General features: G+C 33.2%; 2 protein-coding genes across 3 annotated transcripts in view; one reads left to right on the forward strand and one right to left on the reverse strand.

Annotated features, from left to right (window-relative positions):
• Positions 1-25,453, forward strand: part of Hers (Histone gene-specific Epigenetic Repressor in late S phase) — a 179,192-nt gene that overhangs the window by 3,835 nt on the left and 149,904 nt on the right. The window lies entirely within an intron of this gene.
• Positions 18,950-20,345, reverse strand: LOC146530882 (uncharacterized). Its single transcript, XM_085199515.1, has 2 exons — positions 19,559-20,345; positions 18,950-19,120 (listed from the first exon to the last, which is right to left on the reverse strand). Exons 1-2 carry the CDS (start codon positions 20,343-20,345, stop codon positions 18,960-18,962), a joined length of 948 nt encoding a protein of 315 aa, XP_085055641.1. The 3' UTR covers positions 18,950-18,959.

Genomic DNA, 25,453 nt, shown 5'->3' on the forward strand with positions numbered 1-25,453 from the left:
TGCTGGATTACTTCTTCGTTGAAGAGAGAAAAATCGAAATACACGATAATCGGGATAACATTCAGACTTTTGGTATCTTTTCCGATACATTCTAGCTGCAGCATTAACGTTACATAACCATTCTCCATGAATGAAATGCATATTGGCAATGTGTCAAAGACCGTGTATATGGCCTGCGAGAGCCCGGACTTGAGCACTATCCTTATAGGTCCTGGGTCAGCTCCTAAGTCGGAAAAGTTCAGGTTTGGACGGTACCCTGCCATCACAGACCACACCAGTGACCTTCCACCGCTTAATCCAGGCAACGCTTATCCGACCATGGAGATCGTGATCGATGCCTCCAGACTCGTCCATGACGGATCTAAGATACCTGAACTTTTCCGACTTAGGGGCTGACCCAGGACCTATAAGGATAGTGCTCAAGTCCGGGCTCTCGCAGGCCATATACACGGTCTTTGACACATTGCCAATATGCATTTCATTCATGGAAAATGGTTATGTAACGTTAATGCTGCAGCTAGAATGTGTCGGAAAAGATACCAAAAGTTTGAATGTTATCCCGATTATCGTGTATTTCGATTTTTCTCTCTTCAACGAAGAAGTGATCCAGCAAGTATTGTAGCATTTCGGAATCCAGATTAAATGCGCCAACTTTTAAAGTTACTTGCAAAAACAGTGTAGTACATTTTTTTTATAGTACAGTCGGTTAAAGTTGGGTGTAGTAAATATTTTGAATTTGATGTTTGGCAAAAACACCACATTTTATTGAAAACTGGTGCAGGTATGTTTAAATCCTTAACTGTAATTCACAGAAGGGTTACTCATGATTACATTACAGAAAAAATATTAAAAAAAGAGCAATATTTGTAGTCTTAGAACTTGAAAAATCATCACAGGGTGTCGGTTTTTCCGATATTTTTTAATATCAATATAATATGAAAAATACATGACACAGATTTTTTTTTATATTTTTCTCATAACTGTCACGACTTGGTCTATCATCTGTTTTCGTTTTATCGTTGACTCCTGGGACACCCTGTATATAATCGAAAACAATTTAATTTTACGTAAGTGCCAATTTTATATATTACTTATTACAATAAGCTTGTAATCGGATTGTTTCGCAAAATACTTTATTACTTCGAAAACGAAATGAAATATTGAACTGTTTTGAAAAATAATAAATTTCCCTTCAGAGCGCTATTTACAACTTTTTATTGGATTCGCTTTTCCAAATGCAAAACGAATGGTATGAATAGAATATCGCATTGATATGAAAGATGGGATCTGTGTTGCTATTAAAAGTAAATATAATTTCGACCTAATTGTGAATAAAATAAAGAGAGCCTAGTGTTAAGACTCTCCGCTCCTTAGTTCTTCGAGCTTCTAGAGTCACTCTGTGTTGAGTGGTGGAACAAAACTCGTCACCAGAACGAAGAAATAAGAATATTAAATATTTCATTTCCTCAAATGGTAATCGAACCCACAATCTATCGCTTTTAAAGGCAAGCAGTTGTGCCCTTGCGCCAGGACTAATCTCCAAGTTCTATATGCAAGTTCAAGTATAACTTTAGACATCTATCTTTTATCTATCTTTAGACAGTCGTCTGTATATAATAGCTTGAATAGAATATTGTTCTAAGTCAACTTTGTGTTCAAATTGTAGATAACTTTATCTCACCTCGCACTGAAACCATGGAATCCTAAAACAATGTCCGAAAGCGGACAGAAGATGAGTGTTTGATTTCCAAACAAATACTTGACCCTTCTCGGACGCCGCAAAATGAGGATTGGCTCTACTGACGTTCCACTGTTGTCACATATCCTTTATTGTGGGTTTCTTTGGAAGTTTATATGAAAAAGTTACTTTTCCATTTATATAAGAAGAATATTTGAATGTTACAAATGAATAGTCGCTTTTAAATGGAAGTTAGTTTTGAGTAAAGTTATATCAATTTTATGTTCAAAGATGAATACCATTATAATGTCTATACTAATATTATAAAATTGGATTTGTTTAGTTGTACGTGCTTCTCTAAAACTTTTAGTTTGAATTAAAAATATATATTTTTGTGTTCGAGTAATTATTTATCGACCTAGGCTATTTTATTTCATCACAATTTCGTATGTATGTGGAATACATACTATCAAAGGCAGCAGTTAGCGTTAGCTAAGACTTACAATATACCATTAAATATGACACAAAACAACTCCATGTTATTTCCATTTGAATTGACAACGTCAACGAAGCCGGGAGTACATACTATACTAAAAAAATAACTTGGAAAAATTGTGAGCATCAGGTTATATTTCTAACTAAACTCTCAAGTTACTGGTTAAAGAAGTCCTGAAGCTTTAACTCAGCTTTAACTGTCCAGAAACTATCGAGTTACAAATAAGGATTTATAAGTAAATTTTATAATACTCAAGTCAAATCAGCTTCACGCTGTATCCCGCATGGTAGGTAGAGGGGAAACCTAGTGTTAAACACTCCATTCCCCACTTTCGCTGAATTTTTCGAGGCATTGCCTGTTGAATGGCGGAACTCATCGCCGGGCTTTGCCGCGACACCAGAGATTGCTCCAGTGGGGATCGAACCCACAAGCAATTGCATGTACAGTTACATTCTTATTCTTTGGGCCACGACGGTTTCTAATACTCTAAAGAAATATTTTGATTAAAACCGATCATTTTACTCTAGTAGCAATTGCTTTATCTACTTTCAAAAAAATTTTGCTACCTGCCCCTCGATTAATAGGATTTGTGAAGTAAACGCCTTTATCGGCCATCTCCGATCGGTTTCGACGTTCACTTTGTAAGTCGAAAACAAGATTATAATCTATAGTCTCTTATCATCAGTAATATAATTTACTTCGAGTTTAAGCTTGTATAGAATAGAGAAAGTTTTTAGTTACTTAACTCGCTTTAGGAATGTGTAATGTCTTGTATGGGAATTTAATGTTGTTTTTTCACAGAGACGCCTGTGACACTAATATTTCATAAAAATGTTTATATTGTTTGATTGTTGTTGTTGTTGTTGTTGTTGTTCTTTATTTACGGCGTATCGAGCGTGCCAGTTCAGCACTAATCACTTCGCCAATGTCACGTTGAATGGAAAACACATAAAAGAGAATGTACGGTAAAAAAAAGACAATATTACGCAATAGGAAGTCAACAAAATGAAATATTTCATATTTTCATTTCGTCACTCTGGTGTCGAGGCAAAGCACGGCGCGGCGTTGAATTCCGCCACTCACCACATAACGCTTACAGAATTCAGCGGAAAATGAGGAATGGAATGTCGTAACACTAGGTTCCCTCTACCTACTCTTCTGTATGCGGGATACAGCGTGAAGCTAAAAAAACATAAACAATTTACATTCCAACTATTATACAAGAATAGTACTTACATAATAATATTCTACAATATCGTAGTAAGTACGAGCTGATGGTAAATTTAATATAGTTGCAAGTTTTGTTACTAGCTAACATTAGTGAGACTTCGTGTAACAGAACTCTATCTGAGCACAGGCACGCGTAACTAAGACGTTTGGAGGAGGCAACTTCGTAGTTTAACGCGGTATATTAATTCTTAATTGGTTTCCTAAATTATTAATTTGAAATTAATTTATATATAGAGGCCAGTCGTGGCTTAATGGAACAAGCGTGCGGAAACGTGACAGGTTATAGGTTCAATTGGCAATCAAAAATAAAATTTCTAATATTTCCATTTATTGTCTCTGGTAACGAGGCCAAGCGCGGCGTTAAGTTCCACAACTTAATACGCAATGCTTCCAAATTCTTTGAAAAGTGGGGAGCGCAAGTGTTTTATTGGGAACGATTTCTCGGTTCCCAGGTTCCCTCTGGTTACCCTGCTAGAAAATATAAATACATATACCGCTACAGTCAGCTACTTAAATTGTTAATTGAAACATCCAAAAGTTATATAAGCTTGTTAAACATACACCTATCATTAGGTATTATCTAATTAAATTAAACTATTGGAAATTGTATATAATTGAGTGTTGCTCGCTTTGAGTTTCATTTGATTATTAAATTAAATGAATATACTTTATAATAATACTAGCGACCCTCTTGCGGCTTCGCCCGCTTTAACTGCTGGATTATTCATGTAATGTATGTTTGCAAAGTACTTAAGAAAATGTGAAAATTAATTAAACCCTAATGCAACCCGCATTTTTGTAGTTTCAATAAGGATTTTCCAATTGTTTTACACAGCAAGGATATTTTAGTAGTACAGTAATTTTAAATCTGTGCTACTAATCTTTTCAAGTAGTTATTAAAATATACTGGTGGTACTTATTAAATGACTATTTTTAGATAGTTAAATGACTATTTTTATACGGAAGAAATTATAAACAAAAACCTACCTACTAATAACTACTACAAAAAATGTGAAACCAAATATATCGCGCTTAAATAATACATTCAACTCCAATTATCCAATACGTGCAAACGCTTCTAACTAAATCTTCGTTGCTATAGAGGCAGCCGGGTTTTTTTTTTCGAGCTTGTGGTTAATGCTAAAGGGGGTATTCTGGGGGTTGTCCCTGATGAAAAGCAAGCACGACGTGGCTGCCTGTGAGGAAAATTAAATAGAATGCATGGGCCGGGAATCGAACCCGCCCGCGTGGCAGGCGAGCATTCTACCACTGAACCACCGATGAGTGTAAGGCAGGCGGGCGCGGCGGACGCGATTGTATTGCATGGCGAGTCGTTTCGCAGCAAGGATTTTTTTGATATTGTAACAACTTCTAAAGTACTTATTAAAATGAAAAACAGTAAAAGACAGTTTTGATCTACATTAAATGGCCAACGCAACTAATGTACTTATTTATATGCTGAGAGTAAGGGATAAGTGAAACTTGAGTAACATACAGCTGATGTGTCAACGGCGGGATGTGTCAACAATTAAATGCGTTTTTCTGTAAAACTATTCGCAATTTCGAAATATTGTAAAAAGCAAATTTTATCTTCGTGTAACGTAGTAAATTAATAAAGTATTTTAAAGGATAAGGATTAATACCATTATGGAAAAATATCCCTCACAATAAAAAATATATTGAAATTATTATTTTTAGACAGAAAAATGATCACTACACGTTATTCTTAAAAGATACGAATATGCTCTCGCGGACTTTTTTGTAGATCTTATTAAGAGGAACAATACTCCAGTACATTTTTTCATGTAGTACTTACCATTAGTGCAGCGCATGCGCGAAAGTGTCTCAACGGGTAGGACTTTATACACATTTATCGTATTTATGTTAATTTACATAAGAATGTACAAATAATAAACTATATATAAACCTTCTACGAAAAACACTCGACTTAATGGTGAAGACCGCATCAAAATCCGTTGGGTGGTTTAGAAGAAGAAGAGTTAGAAACAACAGACAGACACGAAAAGCGACTTTGTTTTATAAGATACTAGCGACCCCCTTGCGGCTTCGCCCGCTTTTACTACTGGATTATTCATATAATGTATGTTTGCAAAGCACTTAAGATAATGTGAAAATTAATTAAACCCTAATGCAACCCGCATTTTCGTAGTTTCAATAAGGATTTTCCAATTGTTATACTCGGCAAGGATTTTTTAGTAGGTACCGTAATTTTAAATCTGTGCTACTAATCTTTTCAAGTACTTATTAAAATATATTTAAATGACTATTTTTAGATAGTTAAATGACTATTTTTAAACGGAAGAAATTATAAACAAAAACCTACCTACTAATAACTACTACAAAAAATATGAAACCAAATATATCGCGCTGAAATAATACTCAACTCCAATTATCCAATACGTGCAAACGCATCTAAATACTCGTTGCTATAAAGGCAGGCGGGTTTTTTTTTCGAACTTGTGGTTAATGCTGAAGAGGCATTACGTAGCTGCCTGTGAGGAAAATTAAATAGAATGATCGGCCGGGTATCGAACCCGGGCCGCCCGCGTGGCAGGTGGGCATTCTACCACTGAACCACCGATGCGAGTTAGGCAGGCTGCCGCGGCGGACGCGCTTGTATTGCATGGCGAGTGGCGAGCCGTTTCGCAGCAAGGATTTTTTGATATTGTAACAACTTCTAAAGTACTTATTAAAATGAAAAACAGAAAAGACAGTTTTGATCTACTTTAAATGGCCAACGTAACTAATATACTTGACTCGATACAGCTGATGTGTAAACGGCGGGATGTGTCAACAATTAAATGCGTTTTTCTGTAAAACTATTCGCAATTTCGAAATAGTGTAAAAAGCAAATTTTATTTTCGTTTAACGTAGAAAATTAATAAAGTATTTTAAAGGATAAGGATTAATACCATTATGGAAAAATATCCCTCACAATAAAAAATATATTGAAATTACAATTTTTAGACAGAAATATGATCACTACACGTTATTCTTAAAAAATACGAATATGCTCTCGCGGACTTTTTTTGAGATCTTATTAAGAGGAACAATACTCCAGTACATTATTTTCATGTAGTACTTACCATTAAAGCAGCGCATGCGCCAAAGTGTCTGAACGGGTAGGACTTTATACACATTTATCGTATTTATGTTAATTTACATAAGAATGTACAAATAATAAACTATATATAAACCTTCCCTGAGCAATACTCGACCTTAGGGTAAAAACCGCATCAAAATCCGTTGGGTGGTTTAGAAGAAGAAGAGTTAGAAAGTTCAGACAGACACGAAAAGCGACTTTGTTTTATAAGATATAGGATAGGATAGGATGATACAATTATTATATGAATAATTTTACCACAGTTGCACCTTGCTATAGTCGTGTTTTATAATATTTATATGAACCTAATATAATATAGAATAAGTCTGTCTGTCTGTCTGTCTGTCCGTACGTCCATCCGTAAGTACCCTATGAATTTTGATTCCCTTCATAGTATCGAAATAAGCATTTATCTTTTTTCTAAGTAAATATAGAAATATATTTTTTATCAGGAAATCATGGGGCCGTAGATCAAGTATATGATTTGAAATTCAACTCGATATCTCCAAGCGTTCCTGTGATAAATGGTCTTGACAGACAGACAACAGAATGATTTTATAAATGTTCCATTTTTCCTTAAAAAGTACAGAACCCTAAAAATAATATAATAATTTGAAACAATTTATGGCTATAAACAGCACTAATCAATTAATTATAACTGATCATTAAATTCTTTACTTTATTTTTCTACCATAAAAAAATTACATAAAGACTAAAAAAGGCACACACTTATAAGCACTTACGTACGATTTATATTTATCTAGATAAATGAGAGAACGTAGAGAAACAAGTTTATACACAAGCCCTCAAAGTTCATTTTATTTCGTAAATCCATGTTCCCGAAGTGGTTGTGTTTGCACACGCGATAACAACTGCGTGTTACTATCTGGCAGTAAACTTGTAAATTGTTATACTTAATATAAACTTTAATGCTCTTCCTTCACGGAACAGTTGAAATAAATGTACAAGAATTCTAAATTAATGGTTTTGAGGGAATGTTTTCTTTATGCTCTAATGGCTCCTATTTAGTGTTGAATGTTCGAGTGGAATAATATTTAAAACTTGTATTTAAACAAGTCATTGTTAGCTGGTCTAAGGTCTATAGAGTTGGTAGTGGGTTCGATATGTTTAATACATTTCAGGCCAATCTGTATTTTAATATCAATGGAAAATCGAAATACAATTGAATAATCGAAGTAAGCGTGTTAATTGTATATTGTATAGTCTATTTTTTCGGGTTTGAGACAAAATGTAAACAAAAAAACCAAACTTTCTCAAAGTTTTGTTTTCCGGAGAATCCTAGAATTTTGATATGAAATTGGATAGTTAGTTTAATTCTAAAAAATTATAGCCTTAAAAGGTGGGCAAATATTTGGTATTCAAGCCACCTGTTCAAGTGAGGTATCAGATGAAAGGGTTCTGGCTAAGCTAAGTCTGAATTTCAAGACCTAAAACTTTTTTACGGAACTCTAGAGCGAGCGCGACTTGCGCTTGTCCGGTTTTTTATAAAGTATAAGTACATATATGAAAAACATAAAATGATATATTAAAAATATATAAACTGTTACATTGAAGTTTTCTTTAACGCCAGTTTAAAAGCTATAAATATCTGCAAATAGGTTTGCGCCAATAGTACTTGTTTGAATAGAAATTCAAACAATAAATTGTCGACGTTGCGTCGCAATTGGCTGGGGAGAACGCATTCATTGAATATGCGAATACTATTTCTGTTAGTTATATTTTTAATAAGTTTTAAAATTAATTTAATTTTCAATTTAGGAAGTTATTTCAGATTTTAATTTTCATACTGTATTTTAGTTTAAGTAAAATTTGTTGTGGAATTTTTAGTTTCAAAACAAGAAAGCCACAGTAAATTAACTATTTGCTTTAGATTCCTAATCACATTCTAGATATAGCAATTATATGTACAATCGTCTATTTAAATGTGTAATCTACGTATTATTTAAATGTCACCAGAATTCGGCGGAAAGTGGGGAACGGAGTATCCTTAACACTTACCTAAACTTGTATTATGTTTACCTTCATATTATAAAATTCAAACACTTCATATCAAAAAAGGCATTGGGTGTTGCCATTGTGAGTATCCTTCTTTTAACCCTAGCTTCTCTCTGCCTTTCCTGGATATAGCTGAAGTTATTATTAAAAAAAATAACTTAAGGATTAATAAAGTTATTAGTATAAGTTATTAATATAAGTTTATTTAATCGGTTTTATTATTACTTTTTACGCAAAAACAACGCAAGCTAATAATATAAGTAGCTCCACACTTACCCTCACGAAAAGGGTTCATAAGAAGGGTATTAAATCGCAACCCTTCGTTCAAATATAAAAAGTTCACTCAGTATTTTTTATACGGTGATAAAATCTTACAAGCGTTTCAGATTGTTTGTGTTAAAACAGTAATTTTACCTTCAAGCTATATACCGCTTATATCACAGTAGTCAAAGGGAACCTAAGTTAAGATATTCCGTTCTCCATTTTCGGCCGCATTTTCGAGGCAACTACTAAATAAGGGTACTAGAGCAAAAAAATGTTTTTTTTTATAAATAATAATTCATTGCCCCGAATGGGGATTGAACCTACAAACGTCAATACCCTACGGCCAGTATTTTATTCTCAATTTAGCAGCTAAGATGATATTGTGATAAGCCCCTTTCAAATGATTAGAATAATTATAATACAATTAACCGAATTAAAATATTCTTTGTTCAATTATTCCTCCGAAAGAATTCAAAGAATTTGTCTCAATTAACAAAGAATGGTCTGTTATGTAACTTTGATGGAAAGCTTCCACCGACTTGTAAGATTATCGGAGTACTCGAATAAAATAAAACAGAATAAGTAATAATATTATGTTTTACTCCATTATCGATGTTATCGATTAACATATTATGTGGGTTCGATTCCTACTCGAGAAATGCGATACTTAATAATTTTTCATTTCTTCGCTCTATTGTAGAAGCATAACGCGGCAGTAAGTGCCTCCAGAATTTGGGGGAAAATGAGAAACGCAGTGTTTTAACACTAGGCTTACTCTGCCTATCCTGATACATGCGGGATAGAGCGTGAAGCTGAAAAAAATAAGTTAATAAACGTAACGTTCCATACGAACCAAGAAAAGAGATTCTGTGTCGGTTCGTTCGTCCTGAAATAAGTTAAGTAATTACCCAGAATTGGAACACGTGAATAATTAACAAACTTGAAATGTTTTTGGAAATAGACTGCAAGTGGAATTTAGTTCCACCAAAACTTATATATTTTAAAGTTGGACAAATTCCGTCTCTAAAACCTACAGAGTCGCTGAGTTGAAAACTTTCTTGTGCGGAGGTGAAATTTTTGGCTCAATTGCTAATCTCAAAATAAGTTGGATTACAGAACATGTTAGAGGCAACGCTAAACCTAACTTTTTAGTGCTAAATTTTAAAGTTTTTTTTCTGACTTTACTTAGCATTTGGTATGTAGGTACTCTTAGCAGGTAGGCAAGTGTAGTTACGAAAGCGACGAAATGAAAATATTAAATATTTCGTTTCATCGAATGGAAATCGAACCCGCAACCTGTCGTGCTTACTAACCTACGTACATAATGCTATAACAATACAAACCAAATTATTCTAATAAAAAAGCTAATATATTCTTTGAAAACAATATGCAAGGTTAGCTTCTCTGGTAAAATTTAATTAGAAGTATTTCAAATATTTACATATATTCATAATACATAAGTCAAGGTAAAAAGAGATAGTATTTTTTTCACGCTGTAACCCGCTCATAGCATGATAGCAGAGGGAACCGAGTGTTAAAACACTTTGTTTCCCATTTTCCGTTGGATTCTCTAGCGGTAAAATATATTTCTATGTTGAGACGTTCCTTGATAGCGACGCCTGTACTTGGAATGTTAAGTTATTTGTGATATAGGTAGATGATGTGTCATCTGGATCGTTTTGTACAAATACAAAAACGAATTTAAACATACTTCTTTACAGTTAAAGTTATTATATATAAAGTTGTGTACGTTGTTTATATAAGTACAAAAGTTATTATAGCAATTGAATTTTTCGTATTTTGTTTTAGAACTTCTCGTTTCTTGTTTCACTTATTGCTTACGAATTATTTCATATTTAACTCAACTATTAATGTTAATGATTTTTAAACAACTATAATGTATTTTTTTCATTTCCTTTACTTTTTAATAAATTTATATACATATATTATATAAGACCTTTCGAGACTTGGTCTTGAAGTGAAGTTACAGAAAGTACCTGCAAAATTCATCCGGTCTCGGGGCAATTAATAAAAAGTTAATTCGGAAACTTGATGGTGTACTCTCGACACGTTTTATTCATCTCAAAAAGTGAACTTAAAATTTGCAAGGTGGTTGAAATTTATGAGGTGTCGTTAAGAAAGTTTCGACGCTGATGAAACTTGAAGCCTTTTCGAATTATCATTTATAATAAATGATGAGTTTTACTATAAAAATTATGATAGCTTTAGTATTAATAATATTAGCTTTGTAGGTAATAATACTTATTTTATTATCGACTTATTCGTCTGTAAGTATGGTCTCCTTATTTTTAAACGGTTTTTGTAATTTTTGAAACATACGTCTTTAAAATACACATATCTATATATATAAAAGGACTTGTCCTCACTGACTGAGGTAAGACGCACGCACAGCCGTAACCGCTGATGATAGAAACATTAAATTTGGGCAAAAGTTGACTTTCGTAATCTGGACATCCACTAAGAAGGGATTTTGAAAAATTTTAACCCTAAAGGGGTGAAATAGGGGTTCTAAGTTTGTATGGAAAAAAATTTAAATCGGCACCGATTTTAATAAAATTTGAAATTTAGATTTTTAAAAGTATTTAATTGAACACATATTTCATCGTTTTCTAGAATTCTCCCCCTAAGGGTGCAAATAAGGGGTTGAAAGTTTGTATAGGTTTTTTTTAAATCGTCACCAATTTGTATAAAATTTGAAATTCATACTCTTAAACGTATATAATTAAACACATGTTTCATGGTCTTCTAGAATTCACCCCCGAAGGGTGCAAATAAGGGGTTGAAAGTTTGTATGGGAAAATTCTTAAATCGCCACCGATTTTTATAAAATTTGAAATTTAGACTCTTTAAAATATTTCATTGAACACATGTTTCATGGGTTATTAGAATTCACCCTTAAATACGCAAGCGAAGCTGCGCCCGTCCGCTAGTCCATATATAAAAATCATAGATGTTTCTTTATTTGGCATAGCTTGAAAATGTAAGTTAGAGTTTAACTTAATCAATTATCCTCACAGTAAATAACAGTATAACAATTAAATAATCATATTTCATCAATAACCTATTATTATATGGCCAGATCAAACGTTCAATTTAACTAATTCCGTCATCAACAGGTATTTCAATAATTAATGGCTTAATCGCAAACATATATAAACGTCTTTCAAAGTCCTGAACAAATCTCGTTATGGTAAACAAGGCGATATCAAAGCTTGTGTAATTATATGTTCGGTATTTGTTGATCAAACGTACATAAATAAATATTCGATTCACGCTGTTTCCCTCATATAGGAGGGTAGGCTTGGGGAACCTTGTTTTAAAGACATTTCGTTTCTCAATTTCCGTCGAATTTTTAGAGGCATTGCGTGTTGAGTGGTGGAACTCAACACTTGGCTTTGTCCTTGGTGCCAGAGTAAAGAAATGAAAATATTAATAAATAATAATTAATTCCCGACTAGAGATCGAACCCATAATCGTTGCTTCACGTTGTGCTACTACGTCACAACAGCCTCTATAAATAACCCAGCAATAATGAGATCTCATGGATAATAACAGCGGAAATATTTTTAGCTGGCAGCTTCGAAGTGGTGTTCGTGATATTATACGCCAATTTACGGTTAAACGCCAACGAGATCTCAGTGTTGTTTTTCCGATATCGATATTCTTTTACGATTCCCGATTCCCGATGACAGCTAATTAAATCGAACTTTAAAACTTACGGCATCCTTATTGTGTTGTCAATTACTTTACTTACAGACGTTACGAAAACGATCAAGATTTATATAGGTATAGTTTGGGAACCTGTTTTATAAGCAACAGCTTAAAGTGATCTGTCAAAATGGAGGTATTAGACAGTTTATAAAGCTTGCCGACAGGTCTAGAACTAGAAAATACCATTATAATATAATTTACTTCAAACAATAGAATACCGATCCACTCTACGGCAGTGATTGAAATCGCAACAAAGCAATAATAGATGTAGTAAAATATTTATTAAAATTCAATATTTTAAATGTAAGTACGATTTAAATTCGGCGGAAAGTGGAAAACAGAGTGCCCTAACACTAGGTTCCCTCAGCATACCCTGCTGCGGGATACATCGGGAAGCTGATTTAATTTTAATTTTTAAGTGTAAGTACGCGACAATTATGGGTTTAATCCCCACTCGAGGAATTTTCATTTCTTCGCCATGTCTCCAAGACGAAAGTGGGGATCGGAGTGACTTAACACTAGGTTCCCATTACGTACTTTGCTGTGTGCGGGATACAGCGTGAAACTAATATTATTTGATATAAATATAAGCAATCAATTATAGTAATATATAAATTAAGTCACATTATGTCAGGTCACGTTCGAAGGCGATAAATAGTCTTCAAAGCAATATGTCCACATGAGAGCACAAGAATGCTCGTCGTAGCCAATAAAACTTTAACTAACAGACTTCTTAAAAGAAGTGTGAAATTCTAGCTCAATGTTTTATAAAAAATATTAATAATATATAAATATTTCTAATACTTACCGATTATTTATTATCTGTATTATTATTTGAGGCAAGTCGTGGCGCTGGGCAACAAGCATGTAAATGTACAATAGGTTGTGGGTTCGATTTTCATTCGGGGAAATTATATTTTTCTTTCTTTACTTGGATTCCTAGGCACAGGGTAGCGTTGAGTTTCGCCACTTAATACGCAATGTCTCCAGAATTCAGCGGAAAGCTAGGAACAGGAACATCTTAACATTAGGTTCCCAGGTTCCCTCTGCTGAAACCCCTCTGTGCTGGATACGGTGTAAAGAAAAATAACTAAGTGCAACATTTAAAATCACATATACTTACTTAGGTATCTGGTATCCAATATACGTATAAATATTTATTTTCACCATAGTCACAGGTTCAATCCAGCTTGCATAACAAAGTACTCTCGTACCGCAAATAGAGAACGTAACGTATGCAGACAATAAAACGATTGTTAATAGATCTTGGTAGTACAACGATTGAATTGGAATGACTGGGTGCATCGATAAAGTGGCGGTCAATGGGGGCTAGAGCAATCTATCAATACTGAGACATTGCGACATTTATTGCGGGATATCGTTCGGTGAACAGATTTCGCTTAGAGTAGTGTCGACTATTTGTGTACGACATTTATGAGAAATTATCGTAGACTATGTGTGGCACTATTTATTTTATTTATTGTAAGGTGGTCGTAGAGGAAATTGGTGTAGAGTCTTGACAGTAGGTTATAAAATTTCTAGACAATTTACGCAAAAAAATAACATGCTCACGTTTATATTTCATTTTAAAGTGACAACAAAAAAATATCTTACTTAAGACATATGTTAAACATAAATTTTATTTATATAATTATGTAGATTATTTAATTTAATTTATACGATTACAAATATCTACAATTTGGACATTCGCTTCTAAGGCTCATTAAAATTAACGCTTAATCCGCTCGTTGAATATACTTATAGAAAATGTCATTAAATATTTAATGAATCCGTATTACGTCAATTCATCATGTTTAAAAGGTTACTGTAAGCCAAAATAACCATTCCGATATCCTTTGAAGGGGTTATTACTCGATAGGACAGATAGATGAAAGCCGAGTGACTGTAAACGCGAAAGGTAGTGGGTTCTATTCCCAGTCGATGAGGTGAAAAATTTAATCCTCTAAATTCTTTGTCTGATTTTGAAGCAAAAGGCGGCGTTTGGTTCCGCCACTCAACACTCAATGCCTTCTAAATTAGGCTGAAAGTGGGTATATCGCACTAGACTGCCTCTGTCTACCCTAACCTACCCTGAGAAAAGAGAGAAAGGACGAATAGATCTCTTGAATATTGTTCAAATTTACTCAAATCTACATATCAAACGTTTGTATCTGACAATAAAACACCTAATCTATCTTGCTAGAGCATAAATAGAGTCGGAGTGACTCGACACACGTACACTATGGCTATAAATTTCACTCAGTTAATGCGAGCTGAGAGTAAGTCCGGTACGGGGCCGAAGTGACAAACGAGCTGGTGATAGATTTGCTATGGCTGTTCGAACCAAGTAGTTTAATGCTTGATTATCTGTGTTGCTAGTGGTTTTAGTTTATGTTGGATTTCTATTATTATTATTATTATTATATTATTTGTGGTTTTTATTGTATTGGTAGAGTCTTCGAAGTCTTCTTTCAAGTCTTCTTTCAAGTGTCTTCTCTCCGCCATTTCTGCACGTTTCGCTTGTAATATTAATAAACCCTAGTCTCTTCTCTCTATCCGTCCACGTTTTATTTGTTGTACTGATATATATTTTTTTTTAAATATATAGGTATTTTGCATTTTTTAATTCTGAAAGAAATAAATATTGTTTTTATTTTATTTTATTTTAAAAATATAAAAATTGAAAATATATATCCATTATATTATAATTAATTATATTTGGAGTCAGATTATTTAAACATTTAAGCCATTTTAATTTTACGTCTGAATGCTATAGTAAAATATTTAGTCTAGTTTCACTCGGTGTTACAAGTTATACTCGTAGTAAGCAAATTGCTTTCGTTGTGCAATTACGATTTCACAATGACAATGACCGTAGGCTGTTATCTTATTTGGGGTAATGTTGATAAAGTATCAACATTCTATATTTCATTTTAGTAATACAACTCGCTAAGTGTGTGTGTGAGTAATAAATGTGTGATTTAGTTAATGGAGTGTTGTGTCACTTGGTCTTGCATATTATAAATACACTAAAATATGAAAACAAATTATTTATTTCTTCAATTAATTCATATATTACCACATGACGCACAGATTTTTTTCTATGATTAATTAAATCAATACTGACACGAAATTAGCATATTTCGTTTTTTTTATATAAAATATTTCGTAGCTACATATTTCTACTAAGTATATAACACACAGTTATAAATATATAACTTAGTTAATGGAGTGTTGTGTCACTTAGTCTTGCTTACAAAATATACATAAAAATACATTACTTTTTTCTCTAAAGAATTCATATATTCATTTTAAGCATAGAAAATCATATTTTAATGTAAATAATTAACATAAAATAAGATATTTAGTTTTTTTAAAATAAAATAAGTAACAACATATTTTTGTATCAGTAAACAATGCTAACCTCAGCTAAACGAGAACATTTCTCGTTTACATTGACAAGGTCGCACGTCGTGCCTTACATCATCATCTCTCAAAAGCTGTCAGAGTCCAACATAAGCCCCTGTCAAAATAAGAACAGCTTAAAAGGAGTGTGAGAACGTACTGGCTTCTACCCATATGCACAGTGCTTACGTAACATGACATTTAAGTGTTAATTAGTTTGCAAAGTTCAAAAATCATTTGCAATTCTACACCTACTGAAGACGTTTTGTTTTTGCAATCAATTAGGATTGTTGTGAATAAATTATGGACTTGAGGCCAGTCGTGGCGTAAGCGTGACTATAACGACAGGTTGTGGGTTCAATTCCCACTCGAGTGAATGGAATATTTAATATTTCTTCACTCTGGTTCTGCGGCAAACACGTTGTGTTCCACCACTCAACACCTGATGCTTTCAGAAATCTGTGGAAAATAAGGAACGTAACGTAACTAGGTTCCCCGTGTACCCTGCTGTTATAATTCTTGCAAATAAATTATTGACGTAGAATTTCATCATTCAAAAAATGCAAAACTAAAGTAAGAAGATATAAGTAAAATATCAAAGAAAACATTAAGTTTATTTTACTTTTCTCCCATTTAAGGTCATCATTGAATTATGTTTACGTTCTAGTACCGACTGTATTGCCTATATACGAATTAACAATTGCTAGTGTTGAAAGTGTTTTTAAGCACTTTATCATGGTTGCCTAATAATACTGTCCATATATTTCAGCTTCACTATGTGTGCGGGACACAGCAGGGTAGGCAGAGGGAACCTAGTGTTAAGACAATCCGTTCCTACTTGTTGCCGAATTCTGGAGGCATTGCGTGTTGAGTGGTGGAACATAACGCCCATTTTATATGCTCCCCATATATATATATATATATATATATATATATATGACAGCATAAGAGTGTTTAGACCCTCCCCTCTCCTTCCCATCATTCCGCCCAAGTTCAGTAGCGGAACCCAACGCCGCACTTTATCTTAACATAGCGGAGAAATGAAAATAATATATTGTTGTGGAAATCAACAGTCAGATTCCGTTCCATTGCACTTGAAAATTTGAACACAAAAGTTCATAACTTCCAGTTCAACTGATATAAAAATAAAAGGCTTTGCAAAAGCGCATATGCCTTTCGGGCTTAACGGATATAAATCGGTATTTAAAATATTTTATTTCACACTTCAAAATAGAAACGTGTAAATATTTTTTGTCATCGTTTCGTTATTTTACCAAAAATGTTTATTTTCGTCACACTGTTTATATTTATTTAAATTAAATTGTTTTAAAATCTTTGTTGAAATTTTATTATTTCATATATGAATCATAGGGATCTTTTAGGAGGTTTTTAGGGTTCCGTACTACAACCTTGTTGTCTGTCTGTCGGCTGTCAAGACAATTTATCTTAGGATCACTAGAGGGAATCAAGCTGAAATTAACATGAAATATTCAGTTCTATGATCCTTTACAACTTCCTCGTGGACTTGTTTAAGTCCGTGATTACGTGAACTCCCAATAAAGGAAAAATTGGAAATGTGAACGGAAAGTTGTACTTCCCGTTGACTTACAATCATATAAATGGGAGGAAACCCTCGGTGGGCGAGTCCGACTTGCACTTAACCGGGTTTTGTTTTATAAATCAATCCCCTAAGGAATATCAAAAAATTACGAGTAAATTATTGCATCTCTAATTAAATGAGTAATCAATATTGTTATTTCTAATCTAAAAAAATAAAATAAAAGTTAAAAGTTTTGCAGAAACGACAAAATTAAGTTATTTATTTTGGAGTTGACAGACAAACGTGAGTTTAGAGCTTCGAGTGCTCGGTTATGTGCTTCTAATTTCAGCAAATTCCTAATACCGTTAGAGGAATTGCTAAACTTTTAAGTGGTCTATTTCAAGTAACTCCGGTAAACCTTTTGTTGGTTATTTAGGAACTTTATATGTTTCGTTTTCTACTTTTCAAGAATATGATTTAAAGTAGCTAACAGGTTTAAGTTAGCTTTTTCATTGCCACAAAGTTAATATTCCAATTAATTCAGTATACCATAAGTAATTTGGATTTCAATTAGGAGAAGTATATTTATATTAGATTTTTCTATTTACAAGCGTGACTATAACCGCGACGGGATGTGGGTTCGATCCCCACTCGAGGAAATATTTCATATTTTCATTTTTTCGTTCTGGTGTCGAGGTAAAAGCGGCGGGTTCCAGAATTCGGTGGAAAGTGGGGAGTGGAGTGTTTTAACACGTCCTCTGCCTATCCTGCTACACGCGGGATACAGCGTGAAGCTAAATTAAATTAAAAAAAGTATATATATATCGTCCCAAAAAGTAAAACATGCCTACATTATTGACATGCTAAAGTATATTTATATTTTCCATTACTTTAATCGACTATAGACTATAAAGGTAATGTATGCGGTTTGAGGAAAACAATGTTCGATTATACAAAATGTTTACAGTAAAATATGTCCTAGTTTTAAGGGAAATTGATTTTTTAGCTTTTTGAAGTGAAACAAAAAAAAAATTAATTTTTACTTCAATATTATGAAAAAGTTCATTAGAAGAATATTTCAACCACGTAATGTAGGTACTTTTGAAAAACACCTTTTCTTTTTAAATATATTGTTAGCATATTCGTGTAAAAGTGGGTAGGTAGGTGAAAAAGACACTAAAAGCAGTGGAATTGTGTCAAACGGGAACAGTTGCTTATAGGCGGAAGCCCTGATTGGAAGGTGTCTAGTGTGTAGTGTTGATATTGTGTCACTTATTGTAATTACGTGGAACCTCTATCCAAGTACGTTACAAACATATAGACGGTATGTATTTTTATCGTGTTTATTTTAAAAACGTTAACCGCTACCGTTTTCTAACAATATTATTATCATACAATTGAACTTAACTTTCACTTAAACCACAGACAATACAAGACAATAACCAAAACTCTCCATCACTTTCGGTTCGGTTCTTTATTTATGGCGCTTCGAGCGTGCCAGTTGAGCACTATTCACTTCGCCAATGTCACGTTGTATGGAGAACACACAAAGGAGGTTGTACGGTAAAAAAGAGATTATATTACACGATAGGAGAATGCATGTCAAAAAGAGTCCAGTTAAAGTGTTGCCTTCACCTATAAAATAAAAAATCATAAAATAAATATATACATGAACATGAGTTAGTAGTAAATAGTATTTTACAAATATATTAATTTATAGTTTAATATTATTATATCTAATATATTTACATAAAAATTTACATAGAGGACTAAACACAAACATTAACAAACATTGAACACTAAGAGGACGGGGAACTTTATAAGGAAGAACATCATATAAGGGATGAATTAATTTAGGACAGGAAAAAAGTATGTGGGAAGGTGAACCGTCGTCCAGCCCACATTCACACAGTGAGTGGTCCCTGACCCTGATCTTGGCTAGGTGCACAGGCGTACAAGCATGCCCAAGGCGCAAACGACAAATAGTTGATAAAACCCTCCGTTCAGTAATTTTTTGAGAAAAAAACCAAGGTCGCCTTGGGATATTGGGTTGAATAGTGGCATAATACTTACCTTTCTGAGATTTTGACAATTCCCAGAATTTAGTCCATGACAAATCCAAATGAGCTTGTGCAAGAGACAGCAGATCCTGAGCCGAAATAGAAAAGTGATCTAAAGTACCACACTGGATGGCTAATTTAGCACAAGAGTCTGCAGATTCATTCCCACTGATTCCAGAATGCCCTGGAATCCATGCCAAAGTAACATCTAAACCCTTTAGATAACATGAGTACAGTTCTTCACGAATCCTTAAAATTATGGAAGATCTCAATCTACTATGAAACGGATTTCCCTTTATAGCCAATATGCAGCTTAATGAGTCAGTAAAGATAACAGTCTGTTTAAAATCGTGGGAGAGTGTGAACAGGATTGCTTCCAACAAAGCAACAGCCTCTCCTGTAAACACAGATGATTCGGGAGGACATTTAAATTGTAATATAATTTTGAATTTTGGTATCCAGCAAGCTGCACCAACACAGCTTTCCTTTGAAAGCTTCGATGCATCTGTAAAGATGAGGACATGGTTTGGCCAATTTTCATTTACCTTGGATTGAAACATTGCATTGGTGTCAACAGCTCCCTTGGATAGGCCAAGATTAGTGATAACAGAAGGATGGTGTACTAAAGCCCGATAAGGCGTACAAAATAAAGGATTAGATGGACTACTGGACAAGGGATGAGGAAGGGAAGTAATTTTAAGGAAGCTATTGAGCAAGTATGGGAGCGGTTTGCCGCGGGGGATGAGGTCCGCTAGCTCAGATAGCTTAGGCAATAAGGGATGGGAAGACAGCTGTAACATTTCTCCATCACTTTTAGAAAACGTAGAAAATTGTCTATGCCTTGTTTCTATAATCTATAAACTCAATTATAATTGACAGTAAGATTTAACCGCGAGGCATTATGACTGGTTTAAGAAGTGGTTAAGTCACCGCGTCATCGACAAAGTTAACCAAGTTGGAATTTGTTCGGAAACAAGTTAAGTTTGATAGTGTTCAAGATTACAAAGTACGGGCCATCGTATCGGAACTTGTGAATACTTGCTCTTTGAATCGGGAGTTGGAACTACCTCCTACTTTATATATTCGTTAGTTGTGCTTTGGAATTGCTTGTTTGGTGACATCAGCCTTCTAATTTTGCTTTTTTTTTATAGGCTTATAAATATTTGATATAATATGAAATATATATTTATATCTAATTTTCGTCTATGTAACTATCTAATGTTTGTCTAAATTTCCATATGTATTTTTCTTTTTATATCTTATCTATTTCCTATATATTTGGTATTTACCATATCGTTAAATAATCCTTTTGATAAATCACGGTCGACCGATCGGAGTGACAGAACATAGCACCACATTGCGCCTGACTGACTAAGCGAAGTAAGTCAAAGTTAAAATAATCATAGCAGCACAGCGGGAGGCAGAGGGAACCTCGTTTGAAGACACTTCGTATCCCAATTTCCACCGAATTCTGGAGGCATTACGTGTTGAGTGCCGCGCTTTGCCTCGACAAGAAATGAAAAGTTATAACTTAAAAGTTGAAATAAATATTTTCTTTCCTCGAGCAGGGATCGAACCCACAACCATTCAATATTGCAGCTCACTTTGTACCTTTGTATAATAGCTTAACTTCCATTAATTTATTATTTCACAAGTTTAAAATATTATATATTCAGTTATAATAGTCATTTAATAATGAAAATAATAAGATTTACGTATAATTTTCGTTGGGATATCATTATATTAGTAAAACAGTAATTTTCCTGGCGAAGCTGACTCTACCACGTAAGCTAGAATGTTTGCTCTGGTATATCTGAAACTCAATTTGCGGTTATCTAATACCTAGCACGGTAAAGGGATTAATAATATACGCAATGTTCCCGATAGAGTTAAATTTTATAAACTACTGGAGAATGCTTATTGATTAAGTACTATGCATTCAATTAGGTTCTTATGTGGTTTGTTTCAATAATTGTTGGTTTTTAGTAGTGTAAAACATATTTTTTACATTTTTAAAGTGTTATTTCAAAATTAGAAAATAACTCATTTATTTAGGAATCGTATAAAAAATTTAACGTAACGGGATTTGAACCCACACTTCTTGCAAACTTTTCAACTCATTTATTTATGTCATTATTTATCTACCTCTAAATTCTAACCTAGCAACATAGATTGCTTGTAGCTTTTAGTGCCGTTTTCCCTAGAAGCTAGAGTCGTTCTATAGGCAGATTTAAAAAAAAATCACGACTGGCCACGTCTGGCCTCAATTGTATATATCATATAATTCATAGATATATTATATCGTTAAATAATAAGCTGACCCTTGATCGCACCGGGCGGAACAAGCCTTACAATTTAGATAAGCGTTATTGGTATCAACTAACGGCGGCCAATATTGTCGTACAGCGGTTCACACGACAAACAATTAACTCTATGGCGGTAATAAAGTTTCTTTACGTCATTTTGTGGTTTTATAGTAATAATTCATTTTTTTTATTTATGTAGGTATCTTTTTAGTATTATGCACTGTTTGCTTGTTTTACCTCAGCTTTGTTTTGAGTGTTAAAGTAGCAATTTAGTAAGTTTTTTTAACTAGATTAGTCGATAATGTTTTTCGGTCTAGTTATTTAATAGAATAGCATTATACGGCATAATTAAAGAACAGGAACAGACTTATTCTAATAGTAATTTTTAGGTTGTAGGTATTTGTTGTACGCAATCAATGAAGTGTAAAAAACAATTTCTACGATTTTTACATACTACAAATAACACACAATAACTATAATTTATAAGTTAAAGTTACTTACTATTTATAATAAGAAAATTCTAAGAGGCCATAGTCATATTTATTTCTACATATATATATATATACGTATTTATATAAATATTTCAGTAAATGTAGCCCGTTTATGTAATAGTAATTTTGTTTAAGCTTTAACGTTGTTTTATCAAAAACTGCTTCCAAGAGCACTCAATTTAAATATTTAAAGCTGTAAAGCTGATAAAGAATCTTTATCTTTTCAAGTGCACAACGAAAAGGATGAAATTAATTTTAATGTTATTATAGTAGATAATTCCCATTTAATAATTTAATTTTCTACAGTCATTTAAATCTTTTCATATCTTTTATATCAGAAAATTCTGTGTTGGAAATTCTCGAGCTAACAGGAAAACGAACATTTTCCTTTTGCCATCCAAATGGAGTCGAAATATGTAGTAAAATATAAATATCCGATTCAGAATATGAATTCAACATTCAAAAGTCGATTTAACCTGTCATTCACGTACCCTCTATACGTAGAAATATCATAACATTTTATAATTTAAACTTAGTTATAATATAAACAATTTAGAATTCGTATACTTGTTAGTTATTTTATGTTCATATATTTCGTGATATTACTTTTTTTTTAGCTATCCAATATATGTATATATCTATATATATAAAATTGCATAGGAGTTATTTATAGGACGTAGGTGCTCGCTAAGACGGGAATTTGCAATATTCGACTTCTAAGGGGTTGTTTTTGGGGTTGAAAGTTTGTATGAAACTTCGTTACTACAAATGCTAGGAGTCTCAAATTTTGCATGGACGTCACTTATAGGACGTAGGTACTCATGGAGACATAAATTAATAATAACGTAGTTCACGCAGGCGAAGCCGCGGGCGGGCCGCTAGTATATATATATGACAACTACTTTTATTTCTTATACCCATCTTATTTATAACACTATTAAATTACCTACTATAATTAAAAAAAAGTTTCTATAATAAAATAATTATTTTGGCAAACACTAGTAGGTTTTTAAAATTAATACACTTTATAATACTAGTACAGACATTATATGTTACAGATAATATTTTTTATATTATACAATAGGAATAGTTGTCGACAGTATATAAATAAATATAAGCAATCTGATATTAATCCACCTTATAAAAATAAATAAACAATTCCCCCTTAGCTATGTCACCCTCTATTTTGTTGAGTTGTCAATGGAAATGAAAAAATAAAGTAACAGATAGCTCGGTTGCCGCGAAAATATTTTTTTCTCTGAACCAGATGAAATCTGAAGAGTGGCAATTTATGGGTTATTTTTGGTTGCTCTTTTACAATTAAAATATTACTTTAAGATGTTTATAACCAATCTTTTCTTCTGATAAATTCCAAGTAAATGTATATTAAAATACAGAATTTTTAAGAACTACACATTATTTAATAATATTTTCATTTCTTTGCTCTGGTATCAAGGCAAAAGCGCGAATGAGTTTCGTCACTGGTAATACACCCTAACCCGTCGTCGTAAAGTGGGGAACGTTGTCTTAACACTAGGTTCCCTCTACCTACCCTGCTATATTCGGGATACAACATAAAGCTGACAAAAGTGACACTGCTGACAAACTGAAAAAGATAAAATATGTAAAATATTTTACTATCTAAGGCATTTAACGATCATTAAACATATTTCTATAAATATACTCTAATTTCGGCAAGCACATTCATTCAGTTCTCCTCGATCTACTTCAAACATTTTTTCAGTGCAAATTGTTTTCAATATCGTACAATTTGACGCCTTCCAAGGCTCAGCAAAAAAGGAGTTAATTAACTGCGGTCGGGAAGTGCGAATTGGTCGTCGTTAGCGTGACTCGGTTGGCCAATAAAGTTACAGATACAATATTTTTTTTAATATAAATATATTTATTTATAAAGTAAAACAAACAATCTAAATTTTGAGGAGTTTTTTGAAACATTTTTTTTCATTGTGTGGATTTTTTGTAGCGTCACGCTGTACCCCGTACACATCAGCACTTTGCCTCGACACCAGAACGAATATATAAAATTAAACTAACATTTAATTTCTTCGAGTGGGAATCGAACCCATAACGCCGCGTTTACAGAATCTACTTAATAATTAATATAATAATACCGACAAATATGTTTAATGTAGATAATATCGTGAAGTAACTGTTGTTTTATCATCTTGAGAGCCACGTGGATAACATACCGATAAGACTACGCAATACTAGTATCTGAATAGTATATTAACTCTTTGACTGATTAAGATATCGTAATATTAATATGTTAAAATAACAATTAATATAATTAAATTATATTTGGTGTGGTTACGATTTTTAAGCTTCGCGCTATGTCTCGCTTGTAGCAGGGTAACCAGAGGGAACCTAGTGTTAAGACACTCCATCTCCCACTTTTTGACGAATTATGGACACATTGTATGCTGTATGGCCGAACTGGCCAATGCGAAGAAATGAAAATATTATATTTCACTTCTTCGACTAGGAATCAAACCCACGACCTACTGCCTTTAGTCACACGCTTGTGCCACTTGCCACATGCCACCATTGGACTTGTATAAAAATAATCATTAATTAATCATAATTAAGAATAACAAGCGGACAAAATAAGAGAGACTGCAATGAAAAAGAGATTTACAAACTTTAGAAGAGTAGGTACTAAAAACTTCAAATAAGCGGAATTTAATATTGTCGGAATGCCGGAGTCCGTATAATTTATAACGTTGTAGATACTCGTATAAAATAATTTGTTCTTTTTTCGGCAACCACATTTAACTTTCCGCGAGGCTAATGAAAACTCCGCCGCGTAAGGATTTCACTTGATGATTTAAGTTTTGTTTGTTTGCAACGCCTTCTTTACTTTGAATTTGTTTAGATTATTTTGTTTTACAATTATAACAATTATTTTTATTTCTATGTGTTAAATATATGTAGTTTATATTTTTTTTATTATTATTGACCAGTTCAGTATTATTTGAGGCCAGCTCTGGCTCAGAAGCTCAAGTTTGTGGCTGTAAATGCAAATTAATTTTAAGTAAAATATTTAAAATTTTCATATCTTCTCTCTGGTGGCGAGGTAAAGTGCAGCGTTGA

The sequence above is a fragment of the Heliconius melpomene genome, chromosome 16 (genome assembly GCF_056956725.1).
Source record: "Heliconius melpomene rosina isolate 202511_hmr_F chromosome 16, ASM5695672v1, whole genome shotgun sequence".
Classification (NCBI taxonomy): Eukaryota; Metazoa; Arthropoda; class Insecta; order Lepidoptera; family Nymphalidae; genus Heliconius; species Heliconius melpomene.

What these genes read in the sequence shown, in the direction of transcription:
- LOC146530882 (XM_085199515.1), bottom strand. Translation starts at nt 20,345, where the DNA reads ATGTTACAGCTGTCTTCCCATCCCTTATTGCCTAAGCTATCTGAGCTA. An exon ending in ATTGTCAAAATCTCAGAAAG is followed by an intron (nt 19,121 to 19,558) that starts GTAAGTATTATG and finishes TTTATTTTATAG; the next exon opens with GTGAAGGCAACACTTTAACT.